General features: G+C 41.1%; 1 protein-coding gene across 21 annotated transcripts in view; it reads right to left on the reverse strand.

Moving 5' to 3' along the window:
- Positions 1–20,188, reverse strand: part of epb41l3b (erythrocyte membrane protein band 4.1-like 3b) — a 123,117-nt gene continuing 102,929 nt past the window's right edge. For 16 of the 21 annotated variants that reach the window (XM_061978889.1, XM_061978881.2, XM_061978879.2 and 13 more), the window contains 5 exons: positions 19,689–19,772; positions 17,982–18,080; positions 11,881–11,961; positions 11,529–11,644; positions 1–850 (listed from right to left, as the gene is read on the reverse strand). In XM_061978889.1, the coding sequence (XP_061834873.1) occupies positions 11,534–11,644; positions 11,881–11,961; positions 17,982–18,080; positions 19,689–19,772 (375 nt within the window). In that variant the 3' untranslated portion in view covers positions 1–850; positions 11,529–11,533. The remainder of the gene's footprint in view (positions 851–11,528; positions 11,645–11,880; positions 11,962–17,981; positions 18,081–19,688; positions 19,773–20,188) is intronic. The other 5 variants (XM_061978883.2, XM_061978901.2, XM_061978885.2 and 2 more) reach the window with 4 other exon arrangements.

Genomic DNA, 20,188 nt, shown 5'->3' on the forward strand with positions numbered 1-20,188 from the left:
TTTCAGTTGTGATATCAACTTTTTATTAATCGGCAAACAATTCGGAACAAAGACACTTGACATCTGCCACGTTTTAACATCACCAATTAGGAGTACAAGAGGTGAGAGTGGAGAATACTTGGCTAGTGGTGAGGAGCACGGTGGACACGTCACAATTCGGGGAAAGGTGGAGTCGTCGCGTCCGGTTGAGGCCTCACGCTCAACCTCGCAGCGGCGTCGTCTCCCCTCGGGGGACGTTCAAAGCCTTGCGCAGGCACGTTAGCATCTACTTGGTTCCTTTCAGAATAAGCCTGGCCTTGTCGTAGCGTGGATGGTTTCCATGAGAACGAAAACATAAAATACTGATATTAAAAAAAAAATTCAGTTCAAGTACAAATGAGGAAATCTTTCTGCTGAGCTAAGTTGTATTTAGTGGCAAACACCAGGTAGAAAAACCATTGGACTGTGAGCGCACAGGAAGGGTAAATAGTTGCTGCTGTGACAGAATAAATCTGGAGTGATATGGCTTGACGACATAAATAAAAAAAACCTGCTACAACAATGACCCAGTCATTTTAAAAACGGGATAAGGCAGTGGAAGCAACTTTGCTGAACACGGGCGTGAGGACCACTATTATTAATCATCTTTAAAAAAACAAAAACTTTGGAGGGTAATCTCGCAGGGCGTGTGATAATAATAATAAGAATAATAATGCCGTATTGCGTCGTCGCATCATGCATTGATTTTTACTTCTGCAGGTTGGATGGTTGCGACTAGCGGGCAAGCTGCAACATTTGGAGGAGGAAGAGGAACAGGAGGCTTTATATTCCCGGCGTCAAATGTTGGAATTGTTGGATGCAGCGGTTAGTCCTGGAAGAGCAGAGGAGAAACAAGGTCAGTGTGTGCTGCGGTCTTAAGAAGGAAGACGTCAGGACGGCTGTTCACACCTGGTCTGGTCACATGTGCTACCCTAACGAGTAATGTAAAAAAAATCACAGTTGACCGACTAAAATGTCTGAAAAAGCAAAAAAGATTATGGATTCAATGTGCTATTTGGGCAAAATAATTGATCTTGGAGGCAAGCTAAGGCAGACATGTTCTTGCCAGGTTTGAACAGGGCCCACCACAAAAAATAAATCCAGTCCAGCAGAACCTCTAAACTCCAACACATTCCAAACCAAATTTTGACGTAAAATCTCACAAAGTCCAGCGTCACTTTGCATGTCATCTTGACAAAGATGAACTTCCTTTACACTTACAAATGATGTGGTGATGTTGTAATATGAACAACAGCTAACTTACTATTACACTTGTATGACTGAAGAACATTGGCTAGATGTAGAATTGCTCCAAATAACGCTAACACAATTACAGCTGCAGCTGTATTCGACATCCTAATGTATCCATCCATCCATCCATCCATCTTCTTCCGCTTATCCGAGGTCGGGTCGCGGGGGCAGCAGCCTAAGCAGGGAAGCCCAGACTTCCCTCTCCCCAGCCACTTCGTCCAGCTCTTCCTGTGGGACCCCGAGGCGTTCCCAGGCCAGCCGGGAGACATAGTCTTCCCAACGTGTCCTGGGTCTTCCCCGTGGCCTCCTACCGGTCGGACGTGCCCTAACACCTCCCTAGGGAGGCGTTCGTGTGGCATCCTGACCAGATGCCCGAACCACCTCATCTGGCTCCTCTCGATGTGGAGGAGGAGCGGCTTTACTTTGAGCTCCCCCGGATGGCAGAGCTTCTCACCCTATCTCTAAGGGAGAGCCCCGCCACCCGGCGGAGGAAACTCATTTCGGCCGCTTGTACCCGTGATCTTGTCCTTTCGGTCATAACCCAAAGCTCATGACCATAGGTGAGGATGGGAACGTAGATCGACCGGTATATTGAGAGCTTTGCCTTCCGGCTCAGCTCCTTCTTCACCACAACGGATCGATACAGCGTCCGCATTACTGAAGACGCCGCACCGATCTCACGATCCACTCTTCCCTCACTCGTGAACAAGACTCCGAGGTACTTGAACTCCTCCACTTGGGGCAAGATCTCCTCCCCAACCCGGAGATGGCCCTCCACCCTTTTCCGGGCGAGAACCATGGACTCGGACTTGGAGGTGCTGATTCTCATCCCAGTCGCTTCACACTCGGCTGCGAACCGATCCAGTGAGAGCTGAAGATCCTGGCCAGATGAAGCCATCAGGACCACATCATCTGCAAATAGCAGTGACCTAATCCTGCAGCCACCAAACCAGATCCCCTCAACGCCTTGACTGCGCCTAGAAATTCTGTCCATAAAAGTTCTGAACAGAATCGGTGACAAAGGGCAGCCTTGGCGGAGTCCAACCCTCACTGGAAACGTGTCCGACTTACTGCCGGCAATGCGGACCAAGCTCTGACACTGAGCATACAGGGAGCGGACTGCCACAATCAGACAGTCCGATACCCCATACTCTCTGAGCACTCCCCACAGGACCTCCCGAGAGACACGGTCGAATGCCTTCTCCAAGTCCACAAAACACATCTAGACTGGTTGGGCAAACTCCCATGCACTCTCAAGGACCCTAATGTAGTTTAAAAAAAAAAAAAAAATCCAGTGAGCAGGTTAACCCGCCTTTGCATATGCTCTAAAGCAGGGGTCTCAAACTCAATTTACCTGGGGGACACTGGATGCAGAAACTGGGTGAGGCTGGGCCGCAAGAAAAGATTTCTTAAAAAAAATCTAACATGTACTTTTTAATGAAATCACCTTCTTTGAATGGCTATCCCGCCCTAGCAACATACTTGCCAACCCTCCCGATTTGTACGGGAGACTCCCGAATTTCAGTGCCCCTCCCGGCAATCTCCCGAATTTGTCCCGATTTTAACCCGGACACAATATTAAGGGCGTGCCGTGATGGCACTGCCTTTAACGTCCTCTACAACCTGTCGTCACATGTTGTATGAGGCTTCTGCAGACACACGTAAGTGACTGCAAGACATACTTGATCAACAGCCATACAGGTCACACTGGTGGCCGTATAAACAACTTTAACACTGTTACAAATATGCGCCACACTGTGAACCCACACCAAACAATAATGACAAACACATTTCGGGGGAACATCTGCATCGTAACACAACATAAACGCAACAGAACAAATACCCAGAACACCTTGCTGCCCTAACTCTTCCGGGCTAGAAGATACACACCAGCTACCACCAAACCCCGCCCACCTCAACCGACGCCAAAGGGGGGGTGGTTGATGTGTGGGGGGCGGGGTTTGATGGTAGCTGGTAACTTCTAGCCCGGAAGAGTTAGGGCTGCGTGGGATTCTGGGTATTTGTTCTGTTGTGTTTATGTTGTGTTACGGTGCGGATGTTCTCCCGAAATGTGTTTGTCATTCTTGTTTGGTGTGGGTTCACAGTGTGGTGCATCTTTGTAACAGTGTTAAAGTTGTTTATACGGCCACCCTCAGTGTGACCTGTGGGGCTGTTGACCAAGTATGCCTTGCAGTCACTTACATGTGTGTACAGAAGCCAAATTCAACATGTGACTGGGCTGGCACGCTGTTTGTACAGGTTGTAGAGGGCGCTACAGGCAGTGCCATCACGGCACGCCCTTAATATTGTTGTCTGGGTGAAAATCAGCAGACATTCGAGAGAGAATGGTTGCCCTGAAATTTGGGAGTATCCCGGAAAAATCGAGAGGGTTGGCAAGTATGGTTGTGTCGCTGCTGTGCAATACAGGCCCATCAATGAGCATGTGGTCAGTGACAGTTAAATGTTCACTTTCTCATGCACTACAAATCATTATTAAAGTTAAAACATGTACTTGTTATATACTACAATTTGACAATAACAACAGTAAATAACACCCTTCAGTTATCATTTCAATGAATGACAATAAAGGTTTTATGACAGTGACAGTTTGACTCTGCAACAGATGGATTTTTAGTTCCGATACTTTCTGGAGTGTCCTGACCACAAGAGGTTCTGCTGTACTAGCTTGTATTAGCATTAGCTTCAGAGAGCCCTCTGAAGAGGTAAAAGAACATAGATCTACTTAGCAAAGATGCAGACAGGCATATATGGGGAGTTATTGGCATATATGCAAACTTACGCGTATCATGTGCAAGCCATGACAAGCTAGATGATAAATGTAATGGAGATATAATTAATAATAGATGTGTAGCCACCCCAGCGCTGTGTGTATCTATGCCAGAAGAAGACAGCATCTAAGACGCTGCAAAGAAAACTATCATGTTAGTAATGCAGTACTATGACTACAACACACACACACTATTGCACAGAGTACAAGGCAGCGGAGACAAAGCCCAGCATTCCCATTTGGTGAGTCACACACGCACGCACACACACGCATACATGTTGGTTCATCCCAAACCTGCCACATTTGGGATTTGTTGTTGCAGTAAGAGCTAATGAATATCACCAGCTTAAGAGCCAAAAACCTCCAACAACTCAAAAAGAGACGGGGGGGGGGAGGCGGGTCGGGGGGAGGAAGTAGCAATTTGGTGCACTTTACCAGGCTCGCTTCTTGCATGCAGCTCCATGCTCACACTAACTACATCAACAATGGCACCTAGTTAGGACAGGGCTGTCTAAAGGTGGCCATTTGACACTTTAGGGAGTTACTCTATCATCAGTAACTAACTGTTGGAGACCCCTGTAGTGTGACTATCATAAAGTGTAGTGTGACTATCCTAAAGTATAGTGTGACCATCATAACATGTAGTGTCACTATCATAAAATGTAGTGTGACTATCATATAGTGTAGTGTCACTATCATAAAATGTAGTGTGACTATCATAACATGTAGTGTCACTATCATAAAATGTAGTGTGACTATCATATAGTGTAGTGTCACTGTCATAAAATGTAGTGTGACTATCATAACATGTAGTGTCACTATCATAAAATGTAGTGTGACTATCATATAGTGTAGTGTCACTATCATAAAATGTAGTGTGACTATCATATAGTGTTGTGTCACTATCATAAAGTGTAGTGTGACTATCATATAGTGTAGTGTCACTATCATAAAATGTAGTGTGACTATCATAACATGTAGTGTCACTATCATAAAATGTAGTGTGACTATCATATAGTGTAGTGTCACTGTCATAAAATGTAGTGTGACTATCATAACATGTAGTGTCACTATCATAAAATGTAGTGTGACTATCATATAGTGTAGTGTCACTATCATAAAATGTAGTGTGACTATCATATAGTGTTGTGTCACTATCATAAAGTGTAGTGTGACTATCATATAGTGTAGTGTCACTATCATAAACTGTAGTGTGACTATCATATAGTGTAGTGTCACTATCATAAAATGTAGTGTGACTATCATATAGTGTAGTGTCACTATCATAAAATGTAGTGTGACTATCATATAGTGTAGTGTCACTATCATAAAATGTAGCGTGACTATCATAAAGTGTAGTGCCACCTTTAATAAAATGTAGTGACTATCATAAAGTGTAGTGTCACTATCATAAAATGTAGTGTGGCTATTATAAAGTGTAGTGTCACTATCATAAAGTGTAGTGCCACCTTTAATAAAATGTAGTGTGGCTATTATAAAGTGTAGTGTCAATATCATAAAGTGTAGTGCCACCTTTAATAAAATGTAGTGACTATCATAAAGTGTAGTGTCACCTTTAATAAAAGGTTGTGTGACTATCATAAAGTGTAGTGTCACCTTGAATAAAATGTTGTGTGACTATCATAAAGTGTAGTGTGACTTTCATAAAGTGTAGTGTCACTATCATAAAATGTAGTATGGTTATCATAAAGTGTAGTGTCACCATCATAAAATGTAGTGCTACTGTCATAAAATGTAGTGTGACTATCATAATGTGTAGTGTCATTATCACAAAATGTAGTGTGACTATCCTAAAGTATAGTGTCACTATCATAAAATGTAGTGTGACTATCATAAAATGTAGTGTGACTATCATATAGTGTAGTGTCACTATCATCAAATGTAGTGTGACTATCATATAGTGTAGTGTGATTATCATATAGTGTAGTGTGATTATCATATAGTGTAGTGTCACTATCATAAAATGTAGTGTGACTATCATAAAGTGTAGTGACTTTCATAAAGTGTAGTGTCCCTATCATAAAATGTAGTGTCACAATCATAAAATGTAGTGTGACTATCATATAGTGTAGTGTGACTAACATAAAAAGTAGTGTGACTATCATAAAAAGTAGTGTGACTATCATAAAGTGTAGTGTCACTATCATAAAATGTAGTGTCACAATCATAACATGTAGTGTGACTATCATAAAGTGTAGTGTGACTATCATAAAGTGTAGTGTGACTATCATAAAAAGTAGTGTGACTATCATAAAGTGTAGTGTCACTATCATTAAGTGTAGTGTCACTATCGTAACGTGTAGTGTCACAATCATGAAGTGTAGTGTCACAATCATAAAAAGTAGTGTGACTATCATAAAGTGTAGTGTCACTATCATAAAGTGTAGTGTCACTGTCATAAAGTGTAGTGTCACTATCATAAAGTGTAGTGTGACCATCATAAAGTGTAGTGTCACTATCATAAAAAGTAGTGTGACTATCATAAAGTGTGGTGTCACTATCATCAAGTGTAGTGTGACTATCATATAGTGTAGTGTGACTATCATAAAGTGTAGTGTGACTATCATAAAAAGTAGTGTGACTATCATAAAGTGTAGTGTCACTATCATTAAGTGTAGTGTCACTATCATAACGTGTAGTGTCACAATCATAAAATGTAGTGTCACAATCATAAAAAGTAGTGTGACTATCATAAAGTGTAGTGTGACTATCATAAAGTGTAGTGTGACTATCATAAAGTATAGTGTCACTGTCATAAAGTGTAGTGTCACTATCATAAAGTGTAGTGTGACCATCATAAAGTGTAGTGTCACTATCATAAAAAGTAGTGTGACTATCATAAAGTGTGGTGTCACTATCATCAAGTGTAGTGTGACTATCATAAAGTGTAGTGTGACTATCATAAAGTGTAGTGTCACTATCATAAAAAGTAGTGTGACTATCATCAAGTGTGGTGTAACTATCATAAAGCCGGACACACTATGTTTAAGTTGAACAACTTAGATACGCAACTAGTGTTTTGATGACAAGACATTATTATACCAACAAGAGAGCAGAGTTGCTAAATGTCACTTCTAAATAAGTGAGCTAGTAATGCTATTAAGTTAGCATGTACCTCCTAGATGTGATAGCCACATGTAGCTCAGAAAAAAACGATCTCCAAAATTCCCAAATTAGTTTCTTTTTTTTTTTTAACAGAAAAATGTATTCGTGGTAAAAGGTCACATTTAGTGTGATTGCCAGAAGCTTGACAGATCATTCTAGCAAGCTGTCGCCATGCTGAGGCAGAGTGACAGCAGCCAAGGCAAGACGAACAATGCCAGAAAAGTTGGACTGTAATAGAATTGGCAGATAGGCGATCAGATACGACCATTGGGTTTAGCCTTAGCCTGCGGAAAACTGTTGTTAGAGCTGTATTATATGGAATCTGCTGTATTGATATTTAACAGACCTTTTTATGTTCACGGTAATACAAATACAGTCTGTCCCTTGACAGTTCAATACGCTTACTTTTGTCTCTAAAAAATGTGACGATACGGTTTTTCAAGGGACGGTTGGCAACTCTACCTGTGTTCTACATGGACTGGGACTGTAAAATATAAGAGGGTGTCATGACCTTCTTCTCCACACGAATGCACTCAAAATGCAAAGTGTGAAATGAGGATGTGCACACATTTAGTCAAGAAAACTAAAAAAACAAAAAGAGCAGCAAAAATCAGAGTTGAAATGTCGATACTATTAACAGTAAAAATAATACTTTGTCACCGATAAGGCATAACTGACATGCAGGCTGATATTCTTGAGATGTACGGGTGCATGACAATGTATTAAAAGATTGTACTGAAGTTATTTGATCTAAGGAGTTTAATTCAGCCCAATTAAAGATTTTGCACTTTATTTGCTGATGAATGCGCAAACTAGTTTATTGAACTTTTTGAGATGCGTGTCATAATCATGAACATAAGAAGAAATACATTCTTTAAATTAAATTACCTTTTTAAAAGATGTTCGACTTCATATTCATATTGTACCAATTTCCGGTACCTGGGAATTGGTACAATGCTACCAATTTTTAGTACTTTTATGTGTTAATGTTAATTTGTGTAATAATAAAATCATGTAACATTCAAAAGAGAGCTGATAATTATAACTGTGCTGTCCAGTTGTTATATTTAGTTTTCTTACACTTCTGAGTATCATTTGTAAGTATGCATACAAGTGTGGTGTTCGGGTCTGTGGGACCCGTTTCCATTTTTTTTATTAAAAGAAAAATGATACAATTGATTAACTTTTCAAACTGAGACTCACTGACTTTGGCTCATTTTCTGTGAAGAACATATATCAGAATACATATTTAATGACCACACACCATACACCCCCCCTACACATTTCTATTACATATAAGATGATTAGCCAGGCCTCCCTCGCCCGCCTGCAGCTCGTGCAGAACTCTGCTGCTCGTCTGCTAACACAGACCCGCAGACGTGAGCACATCACCCCTATATTAGCGTCCCTTCACTGGCTCCCTGTGCGTTATCGAATCAATTTTAAACTCCTTTTATTTGTTTTTAAATATCTAAACAACCTTGCGCCAACCTATCTCTCCGACCTCCTTCAGCCTTACTGCCCCACCCGATCCTTAAGATCAGCCGATCAGCTGCTGTTGACGGTCCCTGACACAAGGCTAAAGCTTAGAGGTGACAGAGCTTTCGCCACTGCTGCTCCCAAGCTCTGGAACGACCTACCTCTGAGTATTAGACAAGCCTCCTCTCTTCCTGTTTTTAAATCTCTCTTAAAACATACTTTTATTCCATGGCTTTTAACACTGAGTGATATCCATCCTGCAATGGCGCCCCATAATACACCTGCTGTGAACCTGTTTTTATTTATTCTATTTTATTTATTTATTTTTTATCGTGTTCTGTTTGTGTTGTGTTGTTTGCTCGGTACTCGTATTATCTTTTAACCTGCCCATTGTCCAGCACTTTGGCTACTCCTGTGGTAAATTTTAAATGTGCTTTATAAGTAAAGTTGATTTGATTTGATTTGATTTGATGTCCGGGTCCCCCGAGGCTATTAGAAGTGTGGAAATTGATGTTCTGTGTACCCCACACGCACACGCACACGCACAGTAGGTCTAGACAGGAGGAGGTCAGAGTGTAGGTACACAGAACATCAGAGGGTCAAATGTGCGAGAAAATGAGAGCAGACAGCGTTGACAAACAATGTTGGAACCTTGTGTGGGAACCGCAGGTGCAGAAACACAAAAGAAGAATCCCTGTGGGATGCAGAAACTGGCAGAGAAATTTTCCGTGCAACGTTCATATTGTTGTTACTCAGCCAGCGTTTGTGGGTCTGAAGGACCCGTTGCATTTTGTGGCTTTTAATGCCTCACAATCAAACACTTTTATGTTAAAATTCTGAACAGATGTTTATCGGGATCAGTATTTTAACATAAAAGTGTTTGATTGTGAGGCATTAAAAGCCACAAAATGCAACGGGTCCATCAGACCCACAAACGCTGGCTGAGTAACAACAATATGAACGTTGCGCAAGGGTTAAGTTTGTCCTAAGTGTGTGGCCATAGTCAGGAAAGTCTTTGCCATTAAGTTAAATGTGCCAGTATTGTCATTTGTTAAATCCTACAAAGTGTTTAAACTGATAGTATTGTACTTATTACGCACCAGCTGTTTTGATTGTAAATTGTATCTTTGTTGCAATTACTAATGCTAATCAGTAACATTTATATGGAATGTTCATATATGGAGCATCGACATAGCACAATTTAAAAGGTGGAGCCTTATTTTTGAGTGTTTTAAAAAAAAATCAGGCATGCTTGATTTGTCGGTTTTCAAAATTCCAACATTGACTAAGTACAAGTACGCCTGTTTGCACACCAGGCGCTTGAGCCGGTGCCGAGTTTGCAAGCGGACGCGATGTCACATGCAACAAAAGGTATACAAGTATGGTACCTTTTGATTTCAAGTGAATCGATTCCTGGTAGTACTAACAAAGTTCGGGCAATGCTAATAAAAGTACCAGATTTGGTACCATGTACTGTTTTGACTTGTTTTAATAAAGAGATAGTTGATCCATCACCCCCCCGTTATGTTTGTTTGATAGACAGTACTGTGTAGCATGGTAAATTGTGTTCAAAGTGTACAAACCTTTACTAAAATATGGTCATTTGTCAAAGCTGGAACCCATTATTCACAAGTGTGTTGTGTTTTTTATGGAAAAAATTGCTTCACTTCTCCATTTAAAAGCCCTGTTCAAGGACCAAATAAGTTCATACATAAATGGAGGTTCCAATGTAGGGTATACTGCAAAAACTGAAATCTAAGTAAGATTAAATATCTCAAATAAGGGTGATATTTGCTTATTTTCTGTCAGATAAGATAATTCTTCTCACTATGCAGATTTTATGTTAGAGTCTTTTACTTGTTTTAAGGGTTTTGGTCCTAAATGATCTCAGTAAGATATTGGAGCTTGTAGCTGAGATTTGATGACATATATTGAGTAAAACATGCTTGAAACTAGAATATCAACTGGTGCACAGCTGTGTCATTAACACTCACAAGTATAAAACTACTTTTTTAAAGTACTTCAAGCATGAAAAAAAAAATCATGATGCTGAGCGCATATCATTATGTCAAGATAATGGCACTAGCATTTACTTATTTAACAATATTTTTCAACATATTGAGCAAAAAGGTCTCATTATTTTTTCTACCAAGAAAAGTGCACTTGTTATTAGTGAGAATATACTTATTTTAAGGTATTTTTGGGTTCATTGAGGTTAGTTGTTTTGGAAAGTCTTGACAAGCCGAATTTTCTTGTTCTATTGGCAGATAATTTTGCTTAGTTCAAATAAAATACCTCTAATTTTTGTATTTTTTTCATCTTGTTTTTGAACACTGACTTTTTGCAGTGTAGTCTTAGTATAAAAGAAAGCCTGGGTTTCGATGTGAGCGTCTTGGGCGTGTCACCTTAAATCCAGATTAGATTTCGGTAGATATCAGTATGTTTGCAGGAGCCAGTTGAGCAGGAATGTAAACCTTTGTGAGGACACACAGTCAACAATCAGTGCAAAGTAAAACTATGTTTTAGGTACAAACATGAGTATTAAGACTTTAGTTATTACAAATGAAAGCAAATATGTCTGTTGCGTTATTGCCAAGCAGTTCACCTCTCTGTCCAGCAGGGGGAGCGTTATCACCAAAAGTCACCAGATTGCATGAGAATCACAGCAGCATGAGATGGGACTGTTTCTTGTGCTTGTGCTTTACAAGCTAAGAACACAATATCCCTCATGTCCGTGTGCCTACAATACAATGCATTCGCTACACAAACAGGGCAACTGGAGGCGCTGACGGGAAAGCGGCATGCCAGAGCATCTGGAGAAGTGGGCTCAAGACGGGAGCGAGAGCAGGACTGGATTCGCTCTTACCTGGGTCAGTCCTCACCCTCCTCTGGCGTGATCTCTGTCTCTTTATGTACCACTACTTTGGTCACTGACATGTCAGGATGCTGTTCTTTAGCCTCCTTTATGGCCTGAGCCAGAGCCTACGTACACATTTGCAGTGCCAGAAAGGGTCACCAGGGGGGGAGGGCAGAGAACAGGGAAGAGGGGGGCGGGTCGCAGGATTATATAGATCAGTAATCCAACAGTTTTTCAGATTTTAAGAACAAGAGTTAATAAATGTGTTTAAAGGCCACATGGCTCAGTTGGGGTTCTGAGAATCACAGAAGTGTTTTATTCGCACATTACTGCTCATATCCAAGAAAAATGAGCTATATACCTCATCGTGATCGATATCCGAGTCTCCTGTGATGACAATCCGTTTCTCGATTCTGGTCTCTGAAACCCCTCCTTTCACAGTCTGGAATATTAAAAATCAATACAAATGCTATTAGAGGTGTGATGATATGGAATGATCATGCTTTCGGTAAGTAACTTCGTTTTAAAGGGGAAAATTATCACCAGACCTATGTAAGCGTCAATATATATCATGATGTTGCAGAAAAAAGACCATATATTTTTTTAACCGATTTCCGAACTCTAAATGGGTGAATTTTGGCGAATTAAACGCCTTTCTATTATTCGCTCTCGGAGCAATCCGCAAACACTGAGTCAAATCAGCTCTGTTATTTTCCGTTTTTTCGACTGTTTTCCGTACCTTGGAGACATCATGCCTCGTCGGTGTGTTGTCGGAGGGTGTAACAACACGAACAGGGACGGATTCAAGTTGCACCAGTGGCCCAAAGATGCAAAAGTGGCAAGAAATTGGACGTTTGTTCCGCACACTTTACCGACGAAAGCTATGCTACGACAGAGATGGCAAGAATGTGTGGATATCCTGCGACACTCAAAGCAGATGCACTTCCAACGATAAAGTCAAAGAAATCTGCCGCCAGACCCCCAGGAAAAGAGAGCGGATGAGGGTATGTCTACAGAATATATTAATTGATGAAAACTGGGCTGTCTGCACTCTCAAAGTGCATGTTGTTGCCAAATGTATTTCATATGCTGTAAACTTAGTTCATAGTTGCTAGTTTCCTTTAATGCCAAACAAACACATACCAATCGTTGGTTAGAAGGCGATCGCCGAATTCGTCCTCGCTTTCTCCTGTGTCGCTGGCTGTCGTGTCGTTTTCGTCGGTTTCGCTTGCATACGGTTCAAACCGATATGGCTCAATAGCTTCAGATTCTTCTTCAATTTCGTTTTCGCTACCTGCCTCCACACTCCAACCATCCGTTTCAATACATGCGTAATCTGTTGAATCGCTTAAGCCGCTGAAATCCGAGTCTGAATCCGAGCTAATGTCGCTATAAACTTGCTGTTCTATCCGCCATGTTTGTTTGTATCGGCATCACTATGTGACGTCACAGGAAAATGGACGGGTGTTTATAACGATGGTTAAAATCAGGCACTTTGAAGCTTTTTTTAGGGATATTGCGAGATGGGTAAAATTTTGAAAAAAACTTCGAAAAATAAAATAAGCCACTGGGAACTGATTTTTAATGGTTTTAACCCTTCTGAAATTGTGATAATGTTCCCCTTTAAGGTCACAGTGCGGCTTATTTTGGATATAGTAAGGCCATGTTCCCATAGAGGTGGGTAGTAATGAGCTACATTTACTTAAGTACCTTTTTGGATGAATTGTACTTGTCAGAGTACCGGTAGTTGTAATACATTTTACTTTTCATATACAATTTATTGTTTACTGCTTGTAATGACGTGTATTGTTTTGGCTTCTTCCAGTTTCACATGACCCTGTTGCACCAATCCAGTGTAAGTACGAGTCATCTTTGCCTCCATTTCACCAATCAAACAGAGCCTGTCAGTCACATGACAGCACTCAAACTCCACACCATTAAAAGTGACATGTCATAACTCTTCAATATTTACTTACAAACTAGTAAAAATAACATTTATATCATGCGCTGTCATCTGTGTAAGTAGAAATGTTCAAACTTCAGCCTACTTACACTTCCAACTAGAAAACATGTTGTGGTAAGTTGGATTTGTTTTTCATGTGTTAGCTGTGCAGATGCTAACATTAGCCCTGCTATGACATCATTCACGGTAAAATGTCCATTTTTGGTAGTACATGCAGTAGTAGTAAGTTATCTCTGTCTTGATTGATTGATTGATTGAGACTTTTATTAGTAGGTTGCACAGTGAAGTACATATTCCGTACAATTGACCACTAAATGGTAACACCCCAATAAGCTTTTCAACTTGTTTAAGTCGGGGTCCACTTAAATTGATTCATGATACAGATATATGCTATCAGATATATACTATCATCATAATACAGTCATCACACAAGATCATCACATTGAATTATTTACATTATTTACAATCCGGGGTGTGGAGGGGGGCTAGGTTTGGTTGTTATCATCAGTCATCAACAATTGAGAACAGACAAATGGATATTGAAACAGTGTAGGTCTGACTTGGTCGGATATGGACAGCAAGTAGTGGGCAGAGAGAGCGAGAGAGCGAGAGAGCGAGAGAGAGAGATCAGAAGGCATAAGAAAAAGTATCTGCATTTGATTGTTTACATTTGATTATTAACAATCCGGGGAGGGTGTTAGTTTAGGGTTGTAGCTGCCTGGAGGTGAACTTTTATTGCGGTTTTGAAGTCTCTCACACACCCGCCAACTACGATTGTAGTGCAAATACCATTAAAAAAACACCTACTCAATAAATGAGAAGGTACTCACCAGTTACTCAGTACTTGAGTAATTTTTCCACTGAATACTTACTCAAGTAAGCAATGATTTAGATGACTACTTTTTACTTTCACTTGAGTCACATTACTCTAGAGCAGTGGTTCTTAACCTTGTTGGAGGTACCGAACCCCACCAGTTTCATATGCGCATTCACCGAACCCTTCTTTAGTGAAAAATAAAATGTTTTTTTTTTTCAAATTCAAGACAAAGTTATATGTTTTTGGTAACACTTTAGTATGGGGAACATATTCTAAGTAAGAAAGACTTAATGTAGAGTTTTCTGGACACTAGGGGAACATATTCTAAGTAAGAAAGACTTAATTTAGAGTTACTTGGTTAGGGTTAGAGGGTTAGGGCCAGGGTTAGAGGGTTAGGGTTATAATAAGGCCATGCCGAATAAGGCATTAATAAGGACTTAATAATGACTAGTTAAGAGCCAATATGTTACTAATTTGCGTGTTAATAAGCAACTAATTAATGGTGAATATGTTCCCCATCCTAAAGTGTTACCATGTTTTATTACTGGTGCACAAAATGAACCATGCATGAACATCACCTTGTTCTAAGAACAAAACCAACACAGTGCATAAACTCACAACAAATTACACACCTGCAAATCAGTGTGACTTCTGCCGATAGGGAGAAGTTTTTATTTACACGATGAGTCGGGTGTGTCTTGACCTCCGCCGAACCCCTGAGCCCAACTCACCGAACCCCTAGGGTTCGATCGAACCCAGGTTAAGAACCACTGCTCTAGAGTAACAATACTCTTACCGCAATGCAATTTTTGGCTGCTCTACTCATTTCTGGTGTTTCCAAACCGTTATTGAGCCGAGGTACAGTATAATATTTGACATTAGTAGAATCTGGCAGCATACTACCAAACAAAAATGTCACAATCCTGCCACAGAGAGCAGCGATTCTCAAACTGTGGTACGTGTACTACTAGTCAGAGTCGTGTGTAAAGAGAGTAAGGCCAACTCGGTTTCAGGCGATCTCCTCACTAATTGGTCAAAAGAGACTCTCGTAACTAAAAGGCGACATGACTGCTACTAACTTTGAGCTGGTGCTATGTGTTTGCCGCTGTATAAAAATGCCCTGGTGGGCAGCATGGGTCTGCTCCACCCGTGAGGAGCTTTCCCCACAACTTGGAAAGAAGACAAGTGTGGGAAGTGAAGGTTCGCCGTCAACACTGGAGAGCCACCAATTACAGCATCTTGTGCGAGAATAACACACAACACAACATCTGCGTTTTGTTCTGGAGAGAACACACATAAGCTAAAACAAATAACAGAAGAAATGAATAAATTATAGAGATGGTTTGACAAAAACAGACTATCTTTGAATCTCAGTAAAACTAAAATAATGCAATTAGGTAGCAGCAGAAGAGGAAGTCAAACCCAAATACAAATAGATGGACATTTTGGGTGTAATAGATGAGAAAATGAACTGGAAATCTCATAAAAATATACAACATAAAGTGACCAAAAATACTCCATATTCTCTACTGCTTGCCAGTCTTACCATATATGAGTTATTATTCATAAATATAGGGAAATAAGCACAAAAGTACACTTATTCACTTAGCATGTGTGGAGGGGGCGTGGTCTGCGAGCCTGCAGCGGAGCGGGGTGTGTAAGGACCGCCTCAAAGCCAGCGGCAGGTGAGTGGATTGCCCAGCTGGGGCTGGTTATCTAATCACCTGTCGCCCTTATTAGCAGCAGCCTGACCGAGACACGTGGTTGGAGTCGGAGACGGAGAGAGAGAGAGCACGAACAGAGACACGCCGGACTGAAAAGTCTTCAATATATATTGCTGGAAAGCACACCATACTTGTGTATGAGAAATAAAAGACTTGCTCCAACCTGTCTATCGGGCTCACGAAAGATCTGTCGGCACCAGGAGAACCCTCCCACACACAACAATGTTGTCCTTAATGTTCGTGCTTCCGTAAAAGTCCAACGTGTACATGTATCGATCACATGTTGACGGACTTTTCTGGAAGCACAAACGTTAAGGACAACATTGTTTAGTGTGGAAGTCTCTGAGTGTGGGAGGGTTCTCCTGGTGCCGACAGATCTTTCGTGAGCCCGGTAAACAGGTTGGAGCAAGTCTTTTATTTCTCATACACAAGTATGGTGTGCTTTCCAGCAATATATATTTAAGACTTTTCAGTTCGGCGTGTCTCTGTTCGTGCTCTCGCTCTCTGTCTCCAACTCCAACCACGTGTCTCGGTCAGGCTGCTGCTGCTAATAAGGGCGACAGGTGATTAGACAATCCACTCACCTGCCGCTGGCTTCGAGGCCGGTCCTTACACACCCCGCTCCGCAGCAGGCTCGCAGACCACGCCCCCCTCCACAGCATGTTACAAAAAAGAAAGATCAGTTCGAATAATACACAATGAGTGATGCGCGCAGTGATTACAAATACATTAGAGGCAGCCACAGTTGACATAATTTACATAAAAGTCACAATTTCACCGTGGTAGTTGGTCCAAAGCTTATGAAGATTTTGGCAAAATTAGGGTTATAAGTAATTTGTTTTGGTTGTTCTAGTTTATTTTTTTTGTGTTTATTGCGCCGTCGGGCGCGTGTAAGAGTGCCAGCTGGTCCAGAAACACTACAGGAATGTAGCAGCAGAGTGTGTCAAATATGGCCGCAAAATTATACCCTCACAAAATAAAAGCATGATTTATTGGAAGTTTATTAGCTGGATTATTTTTTAGAACTATTTATAGACATAATATTTTGGCTCATTTCATCAGAAATACTAATGTCAAAACAAGATCCAGGGTGATGGGTCAAATGCAGAGAATAATTTCGCCACACCTAGTGTGTGTGTGTGAGACAATCATTGGTACTTTAACTTTAAATTTAACAGCATTGCATTCATCCGGGTACGGCCGCACACGTCCTTGGTAGCAGTCATGGCACCTCTCGTTTAGTTGGCCACACTCTGTTTATGATGGGTCAAATGCAGAGAAAAATTTCGCCACACCTAGTGTGTGTGTGGGACAATCATTGGTACTTTAACTTTAACTTTATACACAACTCTGCCACCAGTGGTATGCAGGCTCCATCTAGTGGTAAGCCAAATAATCACTTGAATAAAGTGATTATTTTTGTATATTTAAAGGGCGGTATGGCGGCCGTGCCAGAAACCTGAGGGTTGCAGGTTCGCTCCCCGCCTCTTGACATCCAAATCACTGCCGTTGTGTCCTTGGGCAAGACACTTCACCCTTTCCCCCGGTGCCGCTCACACTGGTTAATGAATGATTAATGAATGATAGGTGGTGGTCGGAGGGCCCTTAGGCGCAAACTGGCAGCCTCGCTTCCGTCAGTCTACCCCAGGGCAGCTGTGGCTACAAAGGTGTGAATGAATGATGGGTTTCCACTTCTCTGTGAGCACTTTGAGTATCTAATAGAAAAGCGCGATATAAAATCTAATACATTATTATTATTTATGTATATTTAAAGACACTGTTACGGTTCAAACTGTGTGTAATGTTACAGTGGCCAAAAATATTAAATATACTTGTTGAATAAAACCTCTGTCTTGTTTTAATGAATATTTAGGCCTACTATGTTAATGTATTTTAATGTTAGTCATTGTGGTGGTACTTGGAGATCCAGTTTGTTGGTGTTGAGCTTGAACCCTGACCTTTGTGATGTGTGTGGTTGTGGTGGTGCTGGTGGTTTCTGAAGTGATGGTCTGAGCGCTCAATAGCACACCCGGGTCTGCGTCGCCGTTCATGTCGCCCTGTTGACAAGTACTATATTAAATGTAGCACTATTATATATATATTTTTTATTAGAGTTGATTTTGGATGTGTTTGACAAGTTACATTGAATCATGATATGTTTACACTTATAATTCAACATGAAGCAGAGCCATTGAAATAGTACCCCTTTCTTAATGTTTTCGCAATTACAGAAAGAAAACATGTAACCAGGTTACCAATTTTCTAACAGAGAAAGAAAAGGATACAAATGTGCAACAGTAAAGTGTTTGTCGAAAAGCTTATTCACTTATAAATAATAATAAATAAATAAAGGTTAACAAGCAGGACAGAGACATTGTGTCGTGATAAACAAGTGCAGAATATATGAGAAATAACTATGGCGTCACATTAGTGCCAAAAATCCGAGCGCATAAAAACTGTTATCGCGCGCTGATTCTCCACTTCGTGCGCACGTGCGACACCCTTTTGCGCGCGCGGTGCCTTTTTGCGCGCGCGCGACGCCTTTCTGCACGCGCGCGACGCCTTTCTGCGCGCTCTCTGTGTACTCCTGGCATCTCTCCTCGCGCTGTCATGTTTCTTTTTGGCACTTTGGGGGCGGGTATGCTTAGACGGCCCCTTCTTTCTGATTGGCTGTGAGCATTTTTCATATGACCAATCATTCTCCAGCGTAGCAACGTTGTAGCCATCTTACCTCGGACATCTAGCCTCAATCATTACATTTATGTCAATGGTACATGTACTAATTAAATTACCATAACTTGCTCGATTTTCGACCAATTTACAAACGGTTTGTCTTGTTACAAATCTTATTACATGTAGATATGACATAGGATGCTGTACCTGTTGAAATTACCTCTTTCGCTTTAAAAAAAAAAGACTTAATTGTGCAACGTAGTTGTGTAGGGTCAGTGTTAGTCAGTTCTCTGATTATTTTAAACTGTTTCAGAATACATTATTAAAAGCTATTTTTAACATTTTAAAAACAAAATTCAAAGATTATTTCATTAATTTTATGGCTGAATCAAAAGAAATTCCATAAATTAGAAAACAAATGTTCAAGAAGAAGTGAAAATATAAAATAATGTTATGGTTGGATGTTATTGCTGGTGGACCAGTTCTGGCTGAAAGATGTGATTATGGTGTTTGTTGTCTTATTATTTATTTGGGTCACATTTTGTATTACCCTGTATTGTGTTTATGTGGTATGAAATAACCTTCATCAGCGCGCGACATTTTTTTATCCACTTCTTCCTCCGTAAATCCTGATACATATTGACGATGACCCGCCCTGCTATACTTCTGATTGGCTCTGAGCATTTTTCAGCATTTTTCGCCTGACCAATCAGAAAGAAGGGGCCGTCTAAGCATACCCGCCCCCAAAGTGCCAAAAAGAAACATGACAGCGCGAGGAGAGATGCCAGGAGTACACAGAGAGCGCGCAGAAAGGCGCCGCGCGCGTGCAAAAAGGCACCACGCGCGCGCAAAAGGGTGTCGCACGCGCACACGAAGTGGAGAATCAGCGCGCGATAACAGTTTTTATGCGCTCGGATTTTTGGCACTAATGTGACGCCATAAATAACACCATAATTTAATGATAAAAGTTATATGGTTGCGGGAGCACATACCGCTGAAGACTCGTAGGTGATGGTCTTGGTCTCGGTGTGAATCACGGGCATCTCTTTAGCGCAGACTGTGTCCTCGTCAGGATGCTGTTTGACAACAAGGCAACACACAATAAATATGAAACGTTCATGTTTAACAGCACACCCCTGCATTTCTTTTAACAGCTTTGCACATATGTAATCAAATGTATATTAATGAAAGTCCAAGGTTGCAGTCTGATGAAACGGGGCTATCTCTGATGGGCTTAAGTCTCTGAAACAATATGTAGTCATGCATTGGAGGCTAATCTAGTCATGGAGACCCATCCTGCAAAAGCTAAACAAAAGGTGGTCATCAAGTCTGTTCCCTTCACTTCTATCTCGACTATTTCTTCCTGTCGGGCTCAGGAACCAACAGCAGTGTTGTCTAACTCCAAAGTTGTTGGTTATGGCTGCGTTTCCACAGATGTGCTCCACTGCTAAGCAGCATCAGCCGCTCGACCATCGTTTGAACGATTTCCCTC

The sequence above is a fragment of the Nerophis lumbriciformis genome, linkage group LG19 (assembly GCF_033978685.3).
Source record: "Nerophis lumbriciformis linkage group LG19, RoL_Nlum_v2.1, whole genome shotgun sequence".
NCBI lineage: Eukaryota > Metazoa > Chordata > Actinopteri > Syngnathiformes > Syngnathidae > Nerophis > Nerophis lumbriciformis.